General features: G+C 53.9%; 2 protein-coding genes across 6 annotated transcripts; both read left to right on the top strand.

The window, feature by feature from the left end:
• The first annotated feature begins 5,305 nt into the window (after positions 1 to 5,305).
• Positions 5,306 to 10,996, top strand: Entpd2 (ectonucleoside triphosphate diphosphohydrolase 2). The gene is made up of 9 exons (XM_008841892.2): positions 5,306 to 5,482; positions 6,909 to 7,026; positions 7,555 to 7,705; positions 7,859 to 8,018; positions 8,100 to 8,327; positions 8,809 to 9,063; positions 9,148 to 9,267; positions 10,148 to 10,282; positions 10,357 to 10,996. The coding sequence occupies exons 1-9, from the start codon at positions 5,366 to 5,368 to the stop codon at positions 10,558 to 10,560; spliced, it is 1,488 nt and encodes a 495-aa protein (XP_008840114.1). The 5' UTR covers positions 5,306 to 5,365; the 3' UTR covers positions 10,561 to 10,996.
• Positions 10,997 to 12,397: 1,401 nt separating this feature from the next.
• Positions 12,398 to 18,132, top strand: Npdc1 (neural proliferation, differentiation and control 1). 5 transcript variants are annotated; one of them, XM_008841893.3, is made up of 10 exons: positions 12,398 to 12,684; positions 15,163 to 15,309; positions 15,679 to 15,792; positions 16,405 to 16,545; positions 16,624 to 16,797; positions 16,883 to 16,949; positions 17,043 to 17,127; positions 17,204 to 17,283; positions 17,551 to 17,647; positions 17,732 to 18,132. In XM_008841893.3, the coding sequence occupies exons 1-10, from the start codon at positions 12,573 to 12,575 to the stop codon at positions 17,822 to 17,824; spliced, it is 1,110 nt and encodes a 369-aa protein (XP_008840115.1). In that variant the 5' UTR covers positions 12,398 to 12,572; the 3' UTR covers positions 17,825 to 18,132. The 5 variants fall into 5 exon arrangements, with proteins under 5 accessions (XP_008840115.1, XP_008840116.1, XP_008840117.1 ...); XM_008841894.3 differs by having other exon boundaries at positions 16,627 to 16,797; XM_008841897.3 differs by having other exon boundaries at positions 12,553 to 12,684; positions 15,663 to 15,792.
• The last annotated feature ends 1,466 nt before the right edge of the window (positions 18,133 to 19,598 follow it).

A 19,598-nucleotide genomic window follows, 5' to 3' on the forward strand; every position in this document is an offset into this window, starting at 1 on the left:
TTAGAGCCTAATGTCTGGGAAGTGTAATCCCTTGAACTCTTAAAGAAATATACTGATCACTTTAATCTTTGGTAATACTTTTCTTTAGAGTGTTTAAAACCATATAGTTGGCCCAAAGAAACCAATTTATTTTTACTCTTCAGGTCGTTGGAGGATCTGTTCCTTATGGGTCACATGGGCTTGGGAGGAGCCCCTGGCTCCTTTCTTTTACCAGTTCCATCCATGTGAAGATAAGTCAAAGGTCCTGCTTGACTGTGACTGGGCTTTGCTTGGAAGCATGGAGGAAATGCTTCCTCTGTGTTGACCCTCCTCTTTGTGAGACTGGATACTGGTTCAGGTCCAATTGGGGTCTCCATGGCCTCCCTGAACAGAAGGACAGGTGACTCACCAAAGTTACAGGACATTTCGAGAGATGCTCCATAGTCCCCTGGAATTTGGTCTTGGAGGGCAAGGAGCAAAAGCTGTCCTTTAAGTCCCTCTCACCAGATTAGTATAGGCCTCAAAGCATGGCTGTTAAACGTCCAAGAAGGTTAGTTCAACCAGTCTGGTACTTTTAATTACCACGTGCTATGTAAATAAAGCTTGGGCAAAAACCAAATGTTCTCAGATAAAGCTTGACTAGACATATATTTTGTTACTTAAACCAGTTGACTAAACTATGACTTTAGAAATTTTAAGATTATGTGTATTTTCGTCTCAGCCTTTATACATCATTGCAAACCTACGCAGACCCTCATCAATTGCTTAGGCTGTCTCATTTTTTCTATTTTGGAAAATATCTCTATTCCCATATCCTTTTAACATCTGACATCTTTTATCTTACCATTCTCTTTTTTAATAACCATGAGACATAATAGCATTAACAAATAAATTTTCCATCTGTTGTGAGAATTCTTTTCTGGGGATATTAAGCAATGTTTTTCCCCTTTTTAGGTTGTAGTATCAAACCAATGTTTGATTACATTAAAGTTTTTCTGAGGAACCAATAAATTTATTGAGATTAGTTACAGAGATGACTGAGGGGGCGCTGGGGTATATGAGTGACCTGAGAGTATTTACACTGGAAAGCCTTAACCCAGCATGGATCAAGCCTTCTCTTCCTAGCCTTTCCCAGATAATACACTTTAGTCTTCTCCAAACCCAAGAGACCATGTATGATTAGGGCCAAATTACATACAGTTGGCTGGGAAGAGCAACTGGATACTCAGGTGAGGGTCAATGACCCTGATTACCCCTCCTCCTTTAATTAGATACTTAAGTCCACAAGTCCAACTGTGATGATCTTGTGTTAGTGGACACAGCTGAAGTCATGACGATGGTAGTTGTTTGACTCAGAAGAAAGTAGTGTGTAGGATGTTATTAAAAGAACATGGAATCTAGATTATATACATAAAATAATGTAATAAGTTAATATTACCCATGTTTTTATAAGTTTTCAGGTAAATCTTCTACCTTATGTAGTTTAGAGAGTGATCTATCAAAACCTTGCATTAGGTGGAAAAAAAGCAATTGGTATCCAGTCAAACATTATCGAATTGATGTTTATAACCTCCAGCATAATCAATTCTTTTGAATTATTAAAATTTAATAATTTTAATAATCTTAAATATATTATTATACTGTATAAACTTTGAGATGCCCTTGTAAGCCTTGAGCAGGTTTTAAACAACCAAGTCTCCTTTAAAGGTTTAGAGATGTTTTACATAGACTTGGAAAATGTTTATTCTATATAAAACATTATCTAAACATAGAGATAAATTGCAACCTGGAGCAGAAGCAATCATTCCTTAAAAGTTGATTTATTTTTTTAGTAGGAACCATGTTGTAATTTAACAATTTCAGTTTACAAGAGAACTTACAAGTCAATTTGATATCTAGTAAATTATTTGTTTTATTAGTATTAAATATAAATCTATACATTCATAACAGTCTCATTCAATAAATACTGTGGTTAGACACAATTTCACAACAAACCAGTTTCAAAACCAAGGCCTATTACCTTGATGAATTTTTTTGATCAGATGTATATGAAAGAAACTCTTAAAAGCCAGCAGTACTTTACATATACATCCATCCATCCATATATATACATATATATATACATATACATACAGATGTGTATATATATGAGAATCTCATCTCAAAATGGCTGTGTTGGACAAAGCCATACACACTGACGAGGTGAAAAGGAACAACTCGTACATATTTAAGCATTATCAAGTTGATATTTGCAGCTTTTAGCAGAATCAGTTAAGGAAAACTGATGTTTTAGTTACTGAGGAATTCTAGGCAGAAGATCTCTTTTCTTAAAAAAGTCTATCCTGTTGTTTATTAAGTAGTTAAATTTATCTTTGTATTTACCATACATTTTACATTAGTCTGTGTTAGTGACCAAATAGAGAACTCCATTAACTACTTTTACTATAGACAGTAATACCCTCTGTTGTAACAGTTTACAACTCCTTTGCTCTTAGGCTGTTTTATTGTTCTCCTTTTCTTGTCACAGGGTCAGGGGGCCAGCCTGAGTCTGAGGAAGTCTTTGGAGAATGAATATCTTGAGGTAATAGGCTTGAGTCTGAAGTGGGAGGGCCAATCCCAACTCCGGAGTCAGCATCTCAGTGAGCTCAAACAGCACGTGAAAATTTACCAATATAATTAATACAAAAAGGCATTTGTTCTTCTTTAGCCTAAAAGTTTTTAAAATTGTTTATCCATATTTTACTTTTAAACTAAGGTAAGACTGTTAACTCGCATGGTGAATTCCTTTGAAGAGGGCTGTCAGTCTGGATTGGAACAAACATTTTATAATTTATTATACATGATCTTGGATTAAGTACCCATGACCTGGGGATAAGAAACACAGAAAACAATGGAACCTAAAAGAAAATGCAAAGAGACAACATCATAATACTCTTCTTTTTAGTCTACCCCTGACATTGTAAGTAGAAGGTGCCCAGGGAACGATGTGGCAGGGACAAAAGCAAGCAGACAGCAACTGAGCGTCAGAGAGGGAAATACTCTGTTCCAGAGAAAAACAGGCTTAGACTCACAACACAGAAACGGGTAGCGATTGGGACCAGTGGGGTCTGGATCTCAAGTCTCCCATCCAAGTAGGCTATCCCTTTTAACCACTCATTGTTGTAACTATGTGTTGGTAGTAGCTTGTCACTTGTAAGGTTTTGGCCCTGGAGTACAGAAAATTCTTATCTGCTTCATAGGTCTAGTCATCACAGAGTGTCTGTTCCCTTTGCACCTTGAAGGCAAATGGCTGAAAGACAAGTTAGTGGCACTGGAGAAGTCCAGGCAGGCCCCCTGAAGCAAGAACCGGGTTTTGGCACAAGATGTATTCTTTTTAAAGTTGGGCGGGGGGGGGGGAAGTGGGAGAGCGGGACTGTTAAAACCTGTTCTCTTTAGAGATCAAAGGGGAAGCCTGCTGTGTTGGCCAAACGGTGGTGTTGGTGAGGGGGCAGGGCTATCTGAACATTAACACCTAGAGGGGGAAATGAAAATCTCGCAGTGTGCAGAGTCAGCTGAGAAGGCTGCCCCTGTCCCTTTTCCAAAAAGATTTGGCCAGCCTGGATTCCATGTCAGACTCGACCAATCTTGTGTCTGGCCTGCCCAGATTCCACGTCAGGCTGGGCCAAGACTCTGGGCTGGTCCCGCCTGGATTCCACATCAGGCTGGAGCATGACCCCCCCATCAGAGGAGGAGTTGGGGCGTCCCCCATTCTCCTATGGCTCTGACATCAATAGCATGTCTGCTGATCTCCACTGAGCCCCAGGATGTCTGGACTACCAAAAAGCAAGAGAGAGAGAGAGAGAGAGAGAGAGAGAGAGAGCAGGCAGGACTTATCAAGGCCTGCTCCGGTGGCACGCTCCTGTGAGTCTGGGGGCGGTGGTCTCTGTTCCTGATCCCAGACAAGCCCCCAAATATTAGGGTCCGAGAGTCGGGAATAATTCCCACAGACACGAAGGAAAAATGCATATAAATTTTATTCAGAGCTGGATGTGGTGGCGCACGTCTGCAGTCCCAGCACTTGGGAGGCAGAGGCAGGCGGATCTCTGAGTTCAAGGCCAGTCTGGTCTACATAGTGAGTTCCAGGACAGCTGGGGCTACAGGGAGACCCTGCTTCAAAAAGACAAAAAAAATTTTTTTATTCAGAAATTTAAAGTATAAAGTAACCAAATTAGTGGCTAGCCAGGCATGGACTGCACAAGCCAAAGATAGCGTCCAGCCCCAAACAATAGCAGGCAGGGGCTTTTATTGAAGAACTTTATACAAACCCACGTGCACCAAGCATCTTTTAGAATAATTGGATGGCCCCATATCCTGAGTACGGGGGAAGTTTTGATTGATGGGGCTGTCTTCAGGGCATTGGCATGTGCTGACTGATATCCTTAGGGCCAGAAGTTTTTGTTCATCCCTTATAAGGCTTTTATATGTTTATAAGGCTTTTATATGTTTAGGGCTTGCTTAATCTATAGCTTGGGGGGGGGGTAGCAACTGGAAAAGCTAGCCAAATGGAGTCAGTGCATTCTGGCTCTTCACAGCCCAAGCTTGCTCTGTAATCTCCTTTTCCTCTAGGATGAGGCCTATGTGTAAAGGATCCTTCTGTTCCCTTCTGGAAACCTCTGGCAGCATGCCTCGGTCTAGGCCTCTTTCCCAGGCAAAGAGGGCAGAAGAAAAGGTGAAGGTCCTGGGCTGAAACGCAGGGCTGGGGGCCTAGCTGCCCTCACAGTCCTTTTAGTCTCTGGGCTTGGTCTGATGGCAGGCCATCCTAGCCCTTCTCAGTCACCGGGCTGGTCCCTGCAGGTAGTGTACCCAGGAGCCACGTGGTGCTCACCAGCCTTGGGAGTTGTCACTGCAGCTCCTTCCAGCCCCAAAGGCTGGAGGGTGCTGAGCCCCTGCTCCCTCCTGAGCCTCCAGCCACGACCCGGTAGCTGAAATTTAGTCCTTCTGGCAAGGAGGCCAGGCTGCCTTTCCCTGGACCAATCTGGCTGAAGGGATCCAGGACTCTCCCAACAAGGCTGCGTTTGAGCTAGCCCAGCCCGGCCCCCAGGCCAGGTATCCCGCCCCCACGACTCCCCATCACAGGGCTGGGTGTTCGCTATGCTGGCTGGGCAGGAAAGAGGGGAGCGGATGGCAGCCGAGGGGCGCCCGGCCAGCACGCCTGTGGGTGGAGGGGCTGAGTCACCCGGGCAGCTCCAGTCACCTGCGTCTGCGGAGGGGGCGGGGCTGGCTTAGGGCGCTCCCCGGGGTGGGTGGGGCCCCGCCCGGCCTCCCTCCTCCCCGTGGGCCCCGCCGCCCCGGCCTCCCCGCCGCCTGCGGCCCCGGGTCTCCGCCGAGTTCCTCAAGCGTACGCTCCATGGCCGGAAAGTTGGTGCCGCTGCTGCTGCCGCTGCTGCTGGCTGCGCTGGGCCTCGCCGGCCTTCTGCTGCTGTGCGTCCCGACCCGCGACGTCCGGGAGCCGCCCGCCCTCAAGGTGCACTAGCCGGCCGGCCGGGCGCGGTCCTGGGGAGCAGCTGGCGGGGGCCGGGCCGGGCGGGGAAGCTAGGAGTGCGCGGCGACCCCGGCCCGCCCACGCTGCGCCTCTGGCCCGGTCCCAGGTCCCCCGCTGGTCCCACTGCGTTCCGCGGGTGACCGCGGCGCTTCCGGGCGCCCCGGGGTTGGAGGACAAAGTAGCGGGAACTCCCCGGCCGCTGCAGAGCCGGTCGGCGCAGAGGGGGAGCGGTCTTCCAGGTCCCTTCGGGTGGTTCCCGGCTCCCCTTAGCCCAGCGCGATCTGATGGGGGGGGAGCAGACACCCCGAGCCGCCTCCTCTTCCCTGAGTGACCACCCAGGAGTGCTTCGTTAGAAAAGCATCTCCCCAGATAGGGAGAAACGGACACTGGGGTCCACGGAACCCTCTCTGACCCATGTCGGGACAGGGCGACGGAATGCTGCCCTTGAAAGAGGAGCAGGGGCTTTGCTGGCACTAAAGGGATTGGAGCTGCTAGAAGGGATCTCTGCCACCCCCCACCCCCACCCCCACCCCGCACCTCAGAGGCCATTCCTTTAGTTTTTTATTGGACTTGTGCTGAGTATGTGTGTGAACTGGACATACAAGCCTCATGGGCCCAGGATGGGAAGGAGAGCTCTGTGGCCCTGCAGGACAGGGGATGTGTGTGTGTGTGTGGGGGGGTGTGAAGTAGTTGGGACCAACAAACCTCCCTAGTTCTGAAGGAGTTCCTTGGTGTGGGGGAGGACTGGAGCAGCCCTTTCCCAGGCTGGAACTGGCACTTGCCCCAGGCTGGTTTCCAGCCAGGCTCCCCCAGCTGGAGCCCAGGCCCCTGGTGCAGATTTTGGAAAGGGCCACTTGTAAACTGGGTGCCCAAGTTCCCTAGCCTGCAAAGAAGGCCCCTTTCAGCTCAGCAGAACCAACTTCTCCTTGTCCCTGGCTTTTGGGCCCAGGGAGTGGGGCATGGCTTGGAGGCCTCCACTCAGTCCCAGCCCCCTTCTTTCCCAGGGGCCCTTAGGAGTGCACATCCACAGGTTGGGCTGAGGTCAGAGCAGATACAGGCAGAATGATGGGGAAAGGAAGAGTAGCTACTGGGCTTACACTGCCCTGGACTGAGGACTTTGTACCCCCAGGACAAAGTTCCAGACGTGGTCCTGGGATCCTGTGCCTGGCACAGCCCCTCAGTTGCCCTCTTCAGGAAGGCTACTTTCTAGTACTTGACATGCTGGTGTCAGGTAATGAGGGGAGATCACTCCAGGAGCTCCTGGTTACTCTCTTTTCATACAAGCTGTGTCACCGTGGTTGCCTTTGGCCTTAGGTATAACATGTAGCTCACCACATAACAGGGTGGGAGTAGAGAGCTAAAGGGAGTCCCAAGATTCCTCAGGCTGACTTCCTACCCCCACCCCCAGTATGGCATTGTTCTGGATGCTGGCTCTTCACACACATCCATGTTTGTCTACAAATGGCCAGCAGACAAGGAGAACGACACAGGCATTGTGGGTCAGCACAGCTCCTGCGATGTTCAGGGTGAGCATCAGGTGTACCCCCAACCTCAACACCCAGTCCCAGCAGGATCTTGGGAACCCTGTTCTGCCTTAGCCTGGCAGGCTCAAGTAGTCATGGCCTTCTGTTTGGAGCTGGGCGGGGCTCACTTCAGGCGAGAGTCCAGAAAGAGAAGCTGGGTTTACTGGGGCTGGGAGGGGCTTGTGGGCACTTTGTGTCCTGAAACAGAAGCCCCAGAGAGCAGGTGGAATGCTCAGGGGGTTAGTGGCCCAGTACAGGCCTCTATACTGTAGATGGAGCAAGCATAGCTCTAAGGATCTGGGAGCATATTCTGGCAGGTCCAGTGAAGGATGGGTTGGGCTGACAATGCCCAAGTCTTTGTCCTTGCACCTGTGCCCACACCCACCAGGTAAGCGGCAGCCTCAGAGACTCTGTGGTACCTGAACCCTTTTGTATGTCTAAGCTGGGTGGGAGCTCAAAACCCCAGCCTTACTGGCCCATAGTAACCTGTGAACTATCTGCTAAGCCTGGGCCATCTCCTCTCTCTTCTAGGTGGGGGCATCTCCAGCTATGCAGATGATCCTTCTAGGGCAGGCCAGAGTCTGGTCAAATGCCTTGAACAGGCTCTTCGGGATGTGCCAAAAGACAAACATGCCAACACACCGCTCTACCTGGGAGCCACAGCAGGCATGCGCCTACTCAAGTGAGTACCTATACCTTGACTTGGCCCGGAGGCCTGCACAGCTCTTCAACAGCATGAGAAACCCTCCCCCTGTAGGCCCTCAGCAATGCCTGATAGTAGGATCATGGCCATCTGGGGAGGCGCTCTCTCAGAGTCCTCCTCCCCACTCCACAGCCTGACCAGTCCAGAGGCCACTACCAGAGTGCTAGAGGCAGTGACACAGACCCTCATGCAGTACCCCTTTGATTTCCGTGGTGCACGCATCCTCTCTGGACAGGACGAAGGGGTGTTTGGCTGGGTAACTGCAAACTACCTGCTGGAGAACTTCATCAAGGTGGGCCCCACAGCTGGCCAGAGTCTGGGGTCCTGCATGCCTTACCTGTCCACTGGCTGATCCAACCTCTACTTTCCGCAGTACGGCTGGGTGGGCCGGTGGATCCGGCCAAGGAAGGGAACCCTGGGGGCCATGGACCTGGGGGGTGCCTCCACACAGATCACCTTTGAGACAACCAGCCCATCTGAGGATCCAGCAACTGAGGTCCACCTGCGACTCTATGGCCAACACTACCGTGTCTACACCCACAGCTTCCTCTGCTATGGGCGAGACCAGGTCCTCCAGAGGCTGCTGGCCAGAACGCTCCAGGTGCCTCTTCACCCTCAACCATCCTAATGTACTGTTGCCTCCTGGAGGAAGGGAGGGAGAAGGGACCAAAGGCCCCAGAGCGGAGATAGTAAGGCACTTCAGACTAACCTCCTATGCAGGGATGCACACAGAGCTGAGGCCCACAGTGGGTCAGGCTTCTTTGTTGACCTCCCTTTGAAGCCCCCGACTTCCTCCAGAGCATCTTCCCAGGGCTTCTCCAGCTGGGCTTTCCTCAGCTTGAGTATGGGGGGAGGAACTCAGCAAAAGAAAGGTGCAGGAATGGGAGCCGAGAGAAAAGAGGGCCAGTGGTCATCTCACGGGGCCTTGGATGCCTGACTGGGAGGGTTGGAGTTTGTTTAGCAGGTAATGGTTAGCCTTGGATTGTTTATGAACACAGTTCATCATGCTGTTCCTCTGGGGTGGGGTGGGAGACAGTGGCTAGAATGGGGGAATTCTACGTGTACTCTGGTTAACCCTCTAGACCCATGGATTCCACCCCTGCTGGCCAAAGGGCTATTCCACGCAAGTGCTGTTACAGGAGGTCTTCCGGTCACCGTGCACTGCAGCCCAGCGGCCCCAGATGTTCAACAGCAGTGCTCATGTCAGCCTGTCAGGGACCAGCAACCCCTCCCTCTGCCGTGGCCTAGTGTCTGGGCTCTTCAATTTCTCATCCTGCCCCTTTTCCCGATGTTCCTTTAATGGAGTCTTCCAGCCTCCTGTGACTGGGAACTTCTTCGTGAGTCTAGGCAGGTGGAAGTGGGGGCAGGTGGCCCTACATGTCCGGGGTCTGGTGATGGTGTGACAGTGCCACCCCCGGCAGGGCTTCTCTGCTTTCTACTACACTGTGGACTTCCTGAGGACGGTGATGGGGCTCCCTGTGGCAACCCTGCAACAACTGGAGACAGCCACAGAGTTCATCTGCAACCAGACCTGGGCAGAGGTGAGGTCTGTTTCCCACCTTCTCCAGGGCTGTGCAGGAAGGCTTGGCCAACTGGTCTCACACCTTCCAGTCATGCATTTGCTCTACACAGAGAGGGACACAAGCCTTTCAGAATGCTGACTGCCATAGTCTAAAGAAATGGTCAGGCTGAAGTCGGGAGTTTGGGACTGGGTAAACTAGAATTTCAGTGGTCTTCTTGGAGGCCCCGTCCTACAACCAAGATCTGGAGGATAGGTGGAACAGGTATTGCAAAGGCTCTGTAGCAGCGGCGAGCTCAGAGCAGACAGGGACAGAGAGGCATGAGTCTGCAACAGATTGTGGAGGAGAATGACCCACCAGTGGGAAAGGAATACTCAAGAGAGACTCAGCAGGGCTTGGGGTGTGCTGTGAGGAGTTGAAGATGATGCCCTGTTGCTGGCTGCTGCCACTGGCTGAGCACTAGCTCCAGGGAAGGAAGGATAGAGGGGTCTAGGCACCTGGAGTATGTGGAGGCTGAGATTCCTGGAGAAATAGGCCCTATGCTAGTCTCAGTCACCCCGAGGGTCTCAGAGGCCAGGAGGCCAGAGAGCCACACTCCAGTCTGGACGTCTGTTCCTGTGACTATGGCCAGACACTGCTGCCCTCTGTTTCGTGGCCATCCATGCTGCCCCCTGCATCTGGCTTTCCAAGCACCAGTGCAGGCTTGGGGGCTTCGGGGGAGGATGCATAGCATCCCAGTAGTCTCATGGTTCATCCCAGGGAAGCGTGGCTTGGACTCAGTCTTCCTGCGTATTTCTGGCCATGTGCCTCCCTTGGCCTGCATTGTGGGGAGGGCACAGTACTGGGTTTACCGTCACTCCCTATGGTCCTCAATCCAACGCGGTCTTACCCTCTTCCTTAGCTGCAAGCCCAAGCACCGAGGCAGCAGACCCGCCTGGCTGACTATTGTGCTGTAGCCATGTTTGTGCAGCAGCTACTGAGCCGTGGTTATGGCTTCGATGAACGCTCCTTCAGTGGTGTGGCCTTCCAAAAAAAGGTGAGCCATGTGTGGGACCAGAGCTCAGGGGTGGAGCATCTCAGAGAGCTGATACCCCCCTACCCCCCAAACAGGCTGAAGGCACCGCAGTTGGCTGGGCGTTGGGCTACATGCTGAACTTGACCAACTTGATCCCTGCTGACCAGCCGGGGTTCCGCAAGGGCTCTCACTTCAGCTCCTGGGTTGTGCTCCTCCTGCTCTTTGCTGTCCTGCTCCTGGCCGCGCTGGTCTTGCTACTGCGCCAGGTGCGCTCTGCCAAGTCCTCAGGTGCTCTATAAAGTTGCAGAGAATCCTCTCCCACCTCCACAGTATCCCTTACCCTCCACTCCACCCCACTCCCATCCATAGCACCTCTGCCCCGAGGTGGCCTGGGAACCAACATTCAGATATCCACCCTCAGTCACCCCTGCAGACCCCACCAGTCAGCTCTGCCTCCCCCTCCAGGTCTCCCAAGTCCATGAAGCTGTCTCCAGCCCCAGGTTCTCAATGCTTCCTTCTCTCTTTCGTCCCTGGGTGTCAGATCCCTCGGCCTGTGACTCAGGGTGAGGTCTCCTGTGAAAGGGGCCTTTGTTCTGACCTCCACGGGCCCTGAGAACTTTTCTGTCTATAGTTGGGGTCTTTAGTGAGCAAGCCTCCAGAACCTACAGTCATGGAATCAGCCCATCAGTTCAGTGCCTACTTGTAAACATTTTGTAATAAAAGGCTTTTCCTAGAGCAGTGATGTATTCATTCACGGGGAGATCTCTGTTGTGGCCTTTCCTCCCTCCCCCCAGCTATGTCTGCCATTCAGACCTATCCCAGGTCCCAAGACAAAGCACTGACTTTCCAGCTTCCTTGCTTTCTGGACCAGATCCAAGACCATGAAGGCACTCCTCTTACACTGGCCTGGGGGAGTCTCTGAGTCTTTGAGTCTTCTCTGCCTGGCAGAGCCCCAACAAACCCCAGGTCCATGTCGTTGGTGACCTGGGTAGGACTTGGGGCTGGGCCCTGAGTTCTTTGCAACTGCAGAGACACCTACAGTGTCAGCAGCCATGCAGGACCGGTGGCACCTGGAGCCCACGGTGCAAGTTCTGTGTTCTCTAAGTGGAAAGGTGTGGTCTCTGCCCCCTGACCCCCCCCCCCCGCCTTGAGGTTTGGGGTCGTTGTTGGTGGTCCTTTGTTCTACACATTCCCTCCCTCCCTCCCTCCTTTCTGCCAGTCTTTGAGACTTTTTTTATTTTTTCTGAAACAGGGTCTCCCTGTAGCCCCAGCTGGCCTGGAACTCACTACATAGACCAGGCTGGTCTCGAACTGACAGAGATCCACCTGCCTCTGCCTCCCCTCCTTAGTGCACACCATACTCTGCCTGTTCTTTTTATTTTTATTATACAGGGTCTCACTATGTAGCTCTGGCTGGTCTGGAACTTGCTATGTAGACCAGGCCGGCCTCAAATACAGAGACACCTGCCTCTGCCTCCCGAGTGCTGGAATTAAAGGTGTGCACTACCAAACCCACCCTCAACCTTGTTCTCTTGATTTAGTCAGAGGGAAGTCTCTGGGTGGGATGGGGTGTTCCCTCAGGAGCTTGCAGGTGGGAGAGAGGCAAGCCAGGGCACCACAGATGCTCCATGTTGGGTGACTTCCAGGGAGCTGAAGGCCAGCACCTGGGACCATGACCACCTTGGACAGCTCCCAGCTGAGCGTCAGCGGCAAAGTCCGGTCACTTTTGCCCCCTGGTGGCCTCACTCGGGAACCAGCCTGACTGGCGTCAGGGGCGGTCTAGTTGTGAGCCGGCTGTTTGCGTTTATCCGTGTCTTCGAAAGCCCGGGTGCGTTCTTTGGGCTCAGCCGGTGCATCCCTGTGCACCCGTTTATCCTTTGTTTAACAGTGTGTTTCCCTAGTCTAAGGGGTGAGGGTTTGGCAGTCCAACCGCGGAGAGGAAGGGGCCATCCTGGGACTGTGAGCCAGTGCCAAGCCAGATTTCTGGGGGAGCGAGGAGGAGGCTGGAGGCGCCGAGGCACTCTGACGCGGGAAGAAGGGGACCCCAACGGGAAGAAGAGGGAGAGGGCTCTGTCTAGAGCCACGTCCCGCCCCCGCAGGTGGAGCGCGCAGGCGCACGACGTGAGCGCCGCTCGCCGCCGCTCCTCCATCCCGGATCCTTTGCCGCAGCGTCAACGCCGCCGCCGCCTCCTCTTTTCCTCTTCCTTCTCCGCCTCCTCCTGCTTCCCGGCTTCTCCAGTCGCGCTTCCCGGAGCCGGTCCCGAGTCCCGGGCCGCGAGGTGCCATGCTGCTCCGGCGGCGGCGCTGAAGCATGGCGACGCCGGTCCCTCCGCCCTCCTCGCGGCACCTGCGGCTGCTGCGGCTGCTGCTCTCAGGCCTCATCCTCGGAGCGGCCCTGAACCGGGCCACCGCCAGCCGCCCGGGTGAGCGAGCGCTCCGGGCGCAGGCTGCGGGGTGCCCCGGGGCCGGGCTTCCCGGGCGCGGAGTGCGGTGCGCGGCGTCGCCCTCGCCCTCCACGCCGCCGCCCTGGCCGCTCCCGGGCCCGTAGGCCACGCGTCCTTGTCTGCCGCGCGCCCCGCCTCGCCCGGGGTGGGTAAACAAGCCAGGCCCGCCGAAGGCCCGGCTGGACGAGTCTTCTCTCGGGTCCCCGGAGGCGAACGCCGAGCCAGACTCGAGGTCTTTTGCGCTCCTGTGGTCATCTGGCTCCGGGGGTCCCTCCTTGGGGATTCTGTGTGTCTCTGTTTCTGTGTCTCTGGGGCTGCTCCGGGTGCCTGCCTGCCTGCCTGCCTAGCTGCTCCTGTCCGCGTTGTCCCATACAGGCTTTGCTTTGCCTCCCGTGGTGGAGTCTGGAGGCTCTAGGTCTGCTAGGGTCTTGTTCTAACTTAGTGGGGTGAAGTTGCCCCCATCCCCTGCCTTGGAGGGCACCTGCCACCCTGTCTTCTGAACTGAGGTCTGTGGGTTGACTACTCAGATTGATGATGAGCCCAGTTCTGGGAGACCCTACTTGACAGATGGGTCCTGAGGCTGCAGAACCCACAGTACATCTCCCTTGAGGGGGTGAAGTGGGAGAGGGTGCCCATATGTTCACTGAGTTCTCCTGGCAGCCCTGTAGGGGAGATACTTTTCATCCATCTTACAGATGAAGAAACAGACAGAGGTGACTGGTATGTGGCACAACAGGGATGCCATCCTGAGAGATCTTATTCTGGATGTGTGGCCTTAAGAGCAGGCAGGCCTCCTCTTGAGAAAGCAACCCTAGACAGGAGGTTGGCATGACTGGAAGAGGTTCTGAGGAGAGTGGAGGGCCAGAGTAGGCCTTGCTAGAGATGGCAGAAGCCACCTGCTGAGAGCCTGGGCACTACATGGGCAGTACTGAACCCCTTGAGCTGATGCTGGCCTCAGCTCACTGGCCACTGCAGCTGCACACAGAGACCTGGCATGACCCCTCCCTAAGCATCTTCCCACACCCAATACCCAGGAGGGGCCAGTAGCCCAATGTGGGTGGAGTGCCATTGTTCCTGGGACCTCTAGACTGAAGAGAGTCTTTCTACTCAAGACTAAACAGGCAGCAAGCATATCCTCCTGCACTATGGTGAGGCACCAGTAGGCTGAGGGCTAGGAGGCCTTCTCTGGGCTTAACTACATTATCAGCACCAGAAGCAGAGACTGCCAGGCTCCCTGATGCCCAGCTGGTGGGTGGGGTCCAGGCAAGCCTTCTGGCACAGGCTTAATATTTAAGCCTAAACCCAGAGCCCAGCTCACTGATACTAGAGGCTGCTAACCCATCCTGTGGAAGATAGAAGATGTCTGGCCTGGAGCCACACTGTGTCTCCTAGGGCTGCAGAAGACTTAGTGTCAGATTACCAAGGAAACCGAGCCAGGCTAGCCAAAGTCTGGAGAAGGACATGCTGTCCACACCCCTCTGGGCCCTAGTGGCATTTCCTACAGTGTGGAGTGGTGACTGGGCTGATAAGCTGAAGGATCCACTTTGCCAGAGATACCCACCAGGCAAGGTTGATGGTCTTACTAGGCATTCCCTTGGCTCTGCTGGCTTGCTGAGATAGAGCCCAGGGTCCCAAGTTGGAAACATTCCTTAGCTTTGAATCAACTGAACTTGTGCGTCCTACAGGGGAAATTGAGGCACAGAAGGGGCCACTGCCCCATCTTTTAGCATCAAAATGGGGCTAATTGCCATGTATAACTAGAACATCATGATCTGGGCCCCAAAGGATATGAAAATGTGACTGAGAACTATGCCCTAGCCTGGTGTTCCCAACACTGCTCAGCCCAGGTCTTTCAGTTCTCAGACTGGGTCCAGCCAACTCCCTCTTAGGTCTCCCCAGCCCCACTGGCTTCTCTGCCTTGGGAACAAGCCAGAGACTGGGCAGGGAGAGCCATTGTCTTCCAGACTGAGCATGTGTTCCGTGACCTTCCAGGTTCTATCTAGAGTTGTAGGGTGGTGTGATAGGGTCTAGGGAGGAAACCCTGATGTTTAGGAGATGTCTATTCAGCATCCTTTTCTTAGCCAAAGAGAGGAGGGACCTGAGTCCTATCCTCAGAAGCAATCTGGATGAAAGGTCCCAGCTCAGTCTGTGCCACAAAGAGGTCAGAAGATAGCTTAGAGGGCTGAACAACCCTGCCCTGGAGGACTAGCTGGACAGTTAGGGTCCGTTTTCCTTTGAGGGCAGGGGTCAGGCCTGGAAGCTGGACTCTGGGGAGTGGGTGGGGCAGGGTAGTTCCCATAAGACTCGGGGACTGTTTGTTTCCTGGTTCTGAGACTTGGCAGTGCAGAGGAAGGGCCTGCCCAGAACAATGGCCGGAGCCAGGCCTGGCCAGCTCCGTTGGGGGAGGGGTTTCCAGCCTTGGGTTGTAACTAGCCCTGCCCTCTGCTTCCTCCTCAGATGCAGCCACCTGTCCTGGGAGCCTGGACTGTGCCCTGAAGAGGCGGGCAAAGTGCCCACCGGGTGCACATGCCTGTGGGCCCTGCCTTCAGCCCTTCCAGGAGGACCAGCAAGGGCTCTGTGTGCCCAGGATGCATCGGTCTCCCGGTATGCCGGAGTACAGATACAGGGGTAGTGGATGGGTGGGTGAGCGAGATGGCTTCCCTCCCTCACTGCCCTGCCCTGTGGGCCTGTACCATGAAGGACCCTATAGCTTTGGGAAAGTGGCCACCAGATCCCCTGAGCTTGGTGGGGTGTTCAAGTCCAAGGCCAGGGGACTGGCTCTCTTGACACTCTGGGAATAGTAGTCTCTTCATCCTTTCAAGATGGTACTGGCCTAGTGCCTGGAGCTAAGCTGAGGCCTAGGGCATTTAAATCCCCCTAGGGCAAGGGGGTGGGGGGGAGGAGAGGTCAAAGTGCTCCGTCTTGGACCCTGCTAGGTCTGCCCAAAACCCTTCCAGGTGTCCCCTTTTGCAGTCTCCGGGCAACCTGCTCTGCCGCCTCGCTCACTCTCCCTGTGTACTCCACACAGCATGTTTGGAAGTATCAGCCCTGTGCTAGTGGCAGCTATCAGTCTGGATGTTCCTTCAGGTGTGATGAGGGCTTTACCTCAGAGAAGTGCTGGGGATGTAGCCATGTAGGCTTCCTGGGAGGAGGTGGCAAAGAGGGGGCACTGAGAAAGGCCAAGCAGGACTGCTGTGGGGTGCCCACATGGGAGCTTATTTCTGGACTGAAGTACACAGTGTGAACCAATCAACGTTTAGCCGGCCACCTGCCCACTCCTACAGGTGACCTCTCCACTAGGGAATAGCCTGGATGTTTGGGCATGCTTTGGTCTCTCCCTACTCCTTGTGGAGTTACTCGATCCTCTTGGGCAGAAAAGGTGCCTGGGGGTCGGCCAGAGGAGGGACTGTGGTCCCAAGTGCTCTGCCCACCCCTTTGTGACACTAGCCAGGTACTCCATTCCCTTCCCTGCTTGTGGGTCTCTGTACATTCTCCTAGCCCTTCCCTCTCTCTGTACATCACCCCCCCACCTCTGCTTTTTCTGGGAACTGCTGGGGCTCACAGGAAGCTATCTAAGTTGTTACTATGGCAACCCCTAAAGCAGGTTTGGATGGGTTCCTCCATCTCAGAAGACTGCCTGCTATAGGTGTTGTTTAAGGACCTGGGGCCTCTCTATCTGATGGACCTCACCCTCCCCAGGGGAGGGCCTGCCCCAGCCCAGACTGGAAGAGGAGATCGACTTCCTGGCTCAGGAACTGGCACTGAAGGAGAACGAGGCTGGGCACTCAAGACTCACAGCAAGGCCTTTGCCTGAGACCAGGCAGAAGCTCCTGGAGCCTGGTGAGAGCCCTGCTCACCGCCCTGATCCTGCACTTCTGAACAAGGCGGGGTCCTGCTGACAGCCTGCTTTTCTCTCAGCAGCCACCCTGGGAGTCTCAGAGTGGGGTCAAGCACTGGAGCCAGGCCTCCCCTCTATGCGTGGCGCTTCCCCACCCACACCCCGTGCCTCCTTGGGCTCCCCTGTATCATCTGGGCCTGTGCACATGGCCCCGCTGGAGCCCCGGGGAGGGCGTGGAAATGGCCTCACCCTTGGTAGGTCCTGGGGACAAAGCTTGGTGGGGTGGCAGGCTCAGGGCCTTCCCCAGGCCGCCCCTTGCCATTGCCCTCCCTCCCACAGTGCTGATCCTGGCATTCTGCATGGCCGGCACCGCTGCCCTCGCAGTGGCAGCCCTCTGCTGGTGCAGGTGAGCCTCTGGCAGATAGGAGGGTGGGGGAGAGACTTGGTGTCTGAGCCTTAGCTCCAAACCACACCCCAACTCCAACGCCAACCTCTGCAGGCTACAGCGAGAGATCCGCCTGACACAGAAAGCCGACTATACCACAGCTAAGGCGCCCACCTTACCTACCACACCGCGAATCTCAGTGCGTAATTCCACCCTCATCTTGTGTCCCCAGCCTGCACTCGCCTGCGGGGTTTGACCCTTTCCTTCCTCCACAGCCTGGGGACCAGCGGCTGGCTCATAGTGCTGAAATGTACCACTACCAGCACCAGAGGCAACAGATGCTGTGCCTGGAGCGGTGAGGGCGCCCCACCCTGGTGCTGCCACCATATCTGCTGTGCAGCCACACCTCTCTACCTGTACTTGTTCTCAGGCCCCATGCCTCACTGGCCTCCCTTCCCCACCTGCCTGAAACCTCTTACCTCCAGGCCCGTCACCCCACCCCAACCCCACCCCAGCTCGCAGTTCCCCACTCAGAACAATATTATATTGAGTGCCTACCCCTCATCTGGGCCCCTGGCACTTGGAGAGTGCACAGTGGAACCAGCGATCTTACCCCCACCAGGCATAAGGAGCCTCCCAAAGAGCTGGAGTCAGCCTCCTCCGATGAGGAGAATGAAGACGGGGACTTCACCGTGTATGAGTGCCCAGGCCTGGCCCCGGTGAGTACCCCAGGGATGCTAGAGCGTCTCCTCATCCCACTCCTCAGGCCTCACTGCTTAGTGCTTGACCGATTGCCTTCACAGACTGGGGAGATGGAGGTGCGCAACCCACTGTTTGATCATTCCTCGCTGTCGGCACCCATGCCAGGCCCGGGTTCTTCACCCCTAATGCAGTGACTTGGAGGCTAGTGTCCACTCGCCTGCAGACCACAGCCCCTGGGTAGTGAGGAGCAAGGCCTGGCATTCCCCATTGAAAAGAACACGCATTGTGACCCTCTGCGTGCTTATGGCTGGGAGAGGCACCAGCCCCTGGGGCCCCTTGCCAGAGAGATTCCCCACCTGGTGCGGGAGACCTAGCATCCGCTTGCACATCCTCTGCCCCGTCTGAACCCTCAAACTGGAGGGATGAGGCCGGGAACCCTAGAGCCCAGGCATGGATAGAAAGTTATGGAGACTAAAGCCAATTAAAGTCTGTTTCAAACCTGTGAGTGGCTTCTGTGGTTTGTTGATGATGTGGTTAGTCCTCAGTCATCCACCTTGCACCAAAGCCCTGGTGGTGGACAGAGTAGGGGGCCCTGGAACTGCCTCCTGCACCTCCAGAGAGAAGAGATACCTCTGTGAGCATTTAGAGACTAGAGGAGAGGCAGACACAGTAGAACAGCCCTAACCCTCTACACTGGAGCATCATCCTCCTACCATAGCTCTGTCCCAGAGTTGGGGGTAGTAAGGGCACATTGTAGGACTGGGCTAGCACAGAACTAGCCAGACTCTGAGAAAGGCCCCATTCTTTGGGATAAAAAAGGTTGGGAGGGGCTAGGGGGATGTCTCAGTTGTTGAGAGGGCTGGCTACTCTTGCAGAGGACCTGGGTTTGATCCCCAGCACCCATATGGTGGCTAACTGTCTGTGGCTCCAGTTCCAGGGGATCTGACTCCATTGCCCTCCATGGGCATTGCACAACACAGGTTCATTTACATACACACAGGCATTACACTCACACATATAAAATAAAAGTAATAAATGAAAATTAAAAATAAAATAGGTTGGGAGACCTGGGTATGATGGCACATGGCTTTAATCCCAGCACCTGGGAAGCAGAGGCAGACAGATCTCCATGAGCTGGAGGCCAGCCTGGTCTACATAGGGAGTTCCAGGCCAAATGGGGCTCTGTCTCTCTCTGTCTCTGTCTCTCTCTGTCTGTCTCTCTCTCTGTCTCTCTGTCTCTCTGTGTCTCTCTCTGTCTCTGTCTCTCTCTGTCTCTCTCTGTCTGTCTCTCTCTCTGTCTCTCTGTGTCTCTCTGTCTGTCTCTCTGTGTCTCTCTCTGTCTCTGTCTCTCTCTGTGTCTCTCTCTGTCTCTCTCTCTCTTCTCTCTCCCCTCTCTGTCTTTCTCATTACTCTTCTGTGAACAAGAGTTGAATCCAAATTACACACGTGGCACAGTTGAGAGTGAACAAGGCTCCCTGCTCTTACGTTGTTAAACTGTGCCGTCCACCCCCTTTGCTCCCGTTGTAAGTCTCACTGCTCGGGGTTTTTCCTTTTCCTTCCTCTGGTGTCTCACAGAGCTTGAGAATCACAGAACGTTTCACATTTTAGCAAGAGCCTATGGAGATACCAGTGACCTTGAGGAATGAACATTCTTTGTAAGCAAGAAAGGGCAGAAGGCAGAGAAGAGACAAGGCCAGCGGCAGAGTTGGGTACAGACAGCGTTTATTCCCGTCACCCTAGCAGTCGAAGCATGCGGGGCCTGGTTTCTGTGGCAGTGCAGCGACCCTCCCTTCACCAGTTCTCTCATCCCCTCTCACTTTTTATATCTTTTTTTTTTTTTTTTTTTTTTTTTTTTTTTTTTAGTCTCTCTGTAGCCCCAGGTGTCCTGGAACTCACTGTGTAGACCAGGCTGGCCTCGAACTCACAAAGATCCACCTGCCTCTGCCTCCTGAGTGCTGGGATTAAAGG

The sequence above is a fragment of the Nannospalax galili genome, unplaced genomic scaffold (assembly GCF_000622305.1).
Source record: "Nannospalax galili isolate Female #2095 unplaced genomic scaffold, S.galili_v1.0 scaffold1421, whole genome shotgun sequence".
Lineage (NCBI taxonomy): Eukaryota > Metazoa > Chordata > Mammalia > Rodentia > Spalacidae > Nannospalax > Nannospalax galili.

What these genes read in the sequence shown, in the direction of transcription:
- Npdc1 (XM_008841893.3), top strand. Translation starts at nt 12,573, where the DNA reads ATGGCGACGCCGGTCCCTCCGCCCTCCTCGCGGCACCTGCGGCTGCTG. An exon ending in CAGTCTGGATGTTCCTTCAG is followed by an intron (nt 15,793 to 16,404) that starts GTGTGATGAGGG and finishes CACCCTCCCCAG; the next exon opens with GGGAGGGCCTGCCCCAGCCC. An exon ending in CAGATGCTGTGCCTGGAGCG is followed by an intron (nt 17,284 to 17,550) that starts GTGAGGGCGCCC and finishes TACCCCCACCAG; the next exon opens with GCATAAGGAGCCTCCCAAAG.
- Entpd2 (XM_008841892.2), top strand. Translation starts at nt 5,366, where the DNA reads ATGGCCGGAAAGTTGGTGCCGCTGCTGCTGCCGCTGCTGCTGGCTGCG. An exon ending in GGGAGCCGCCCGCCCTCAAG is followed by an intron (nt 5,483 to 6,908) that starts GTGCACTAGCCG and finishes CCCCACCCCCAG; the next exon opens with TATGGCATTGTTCTGGATGC. An exon ending in GCAACCAGACCTGGGCAGAG is followed by an intron (nt 9,268 to 10,147) that starts GTGAGGTCTGTT and finishes CCTCTTCCTTAG; the next exon opens with CTGCAAGCCCAAGCACCGAG.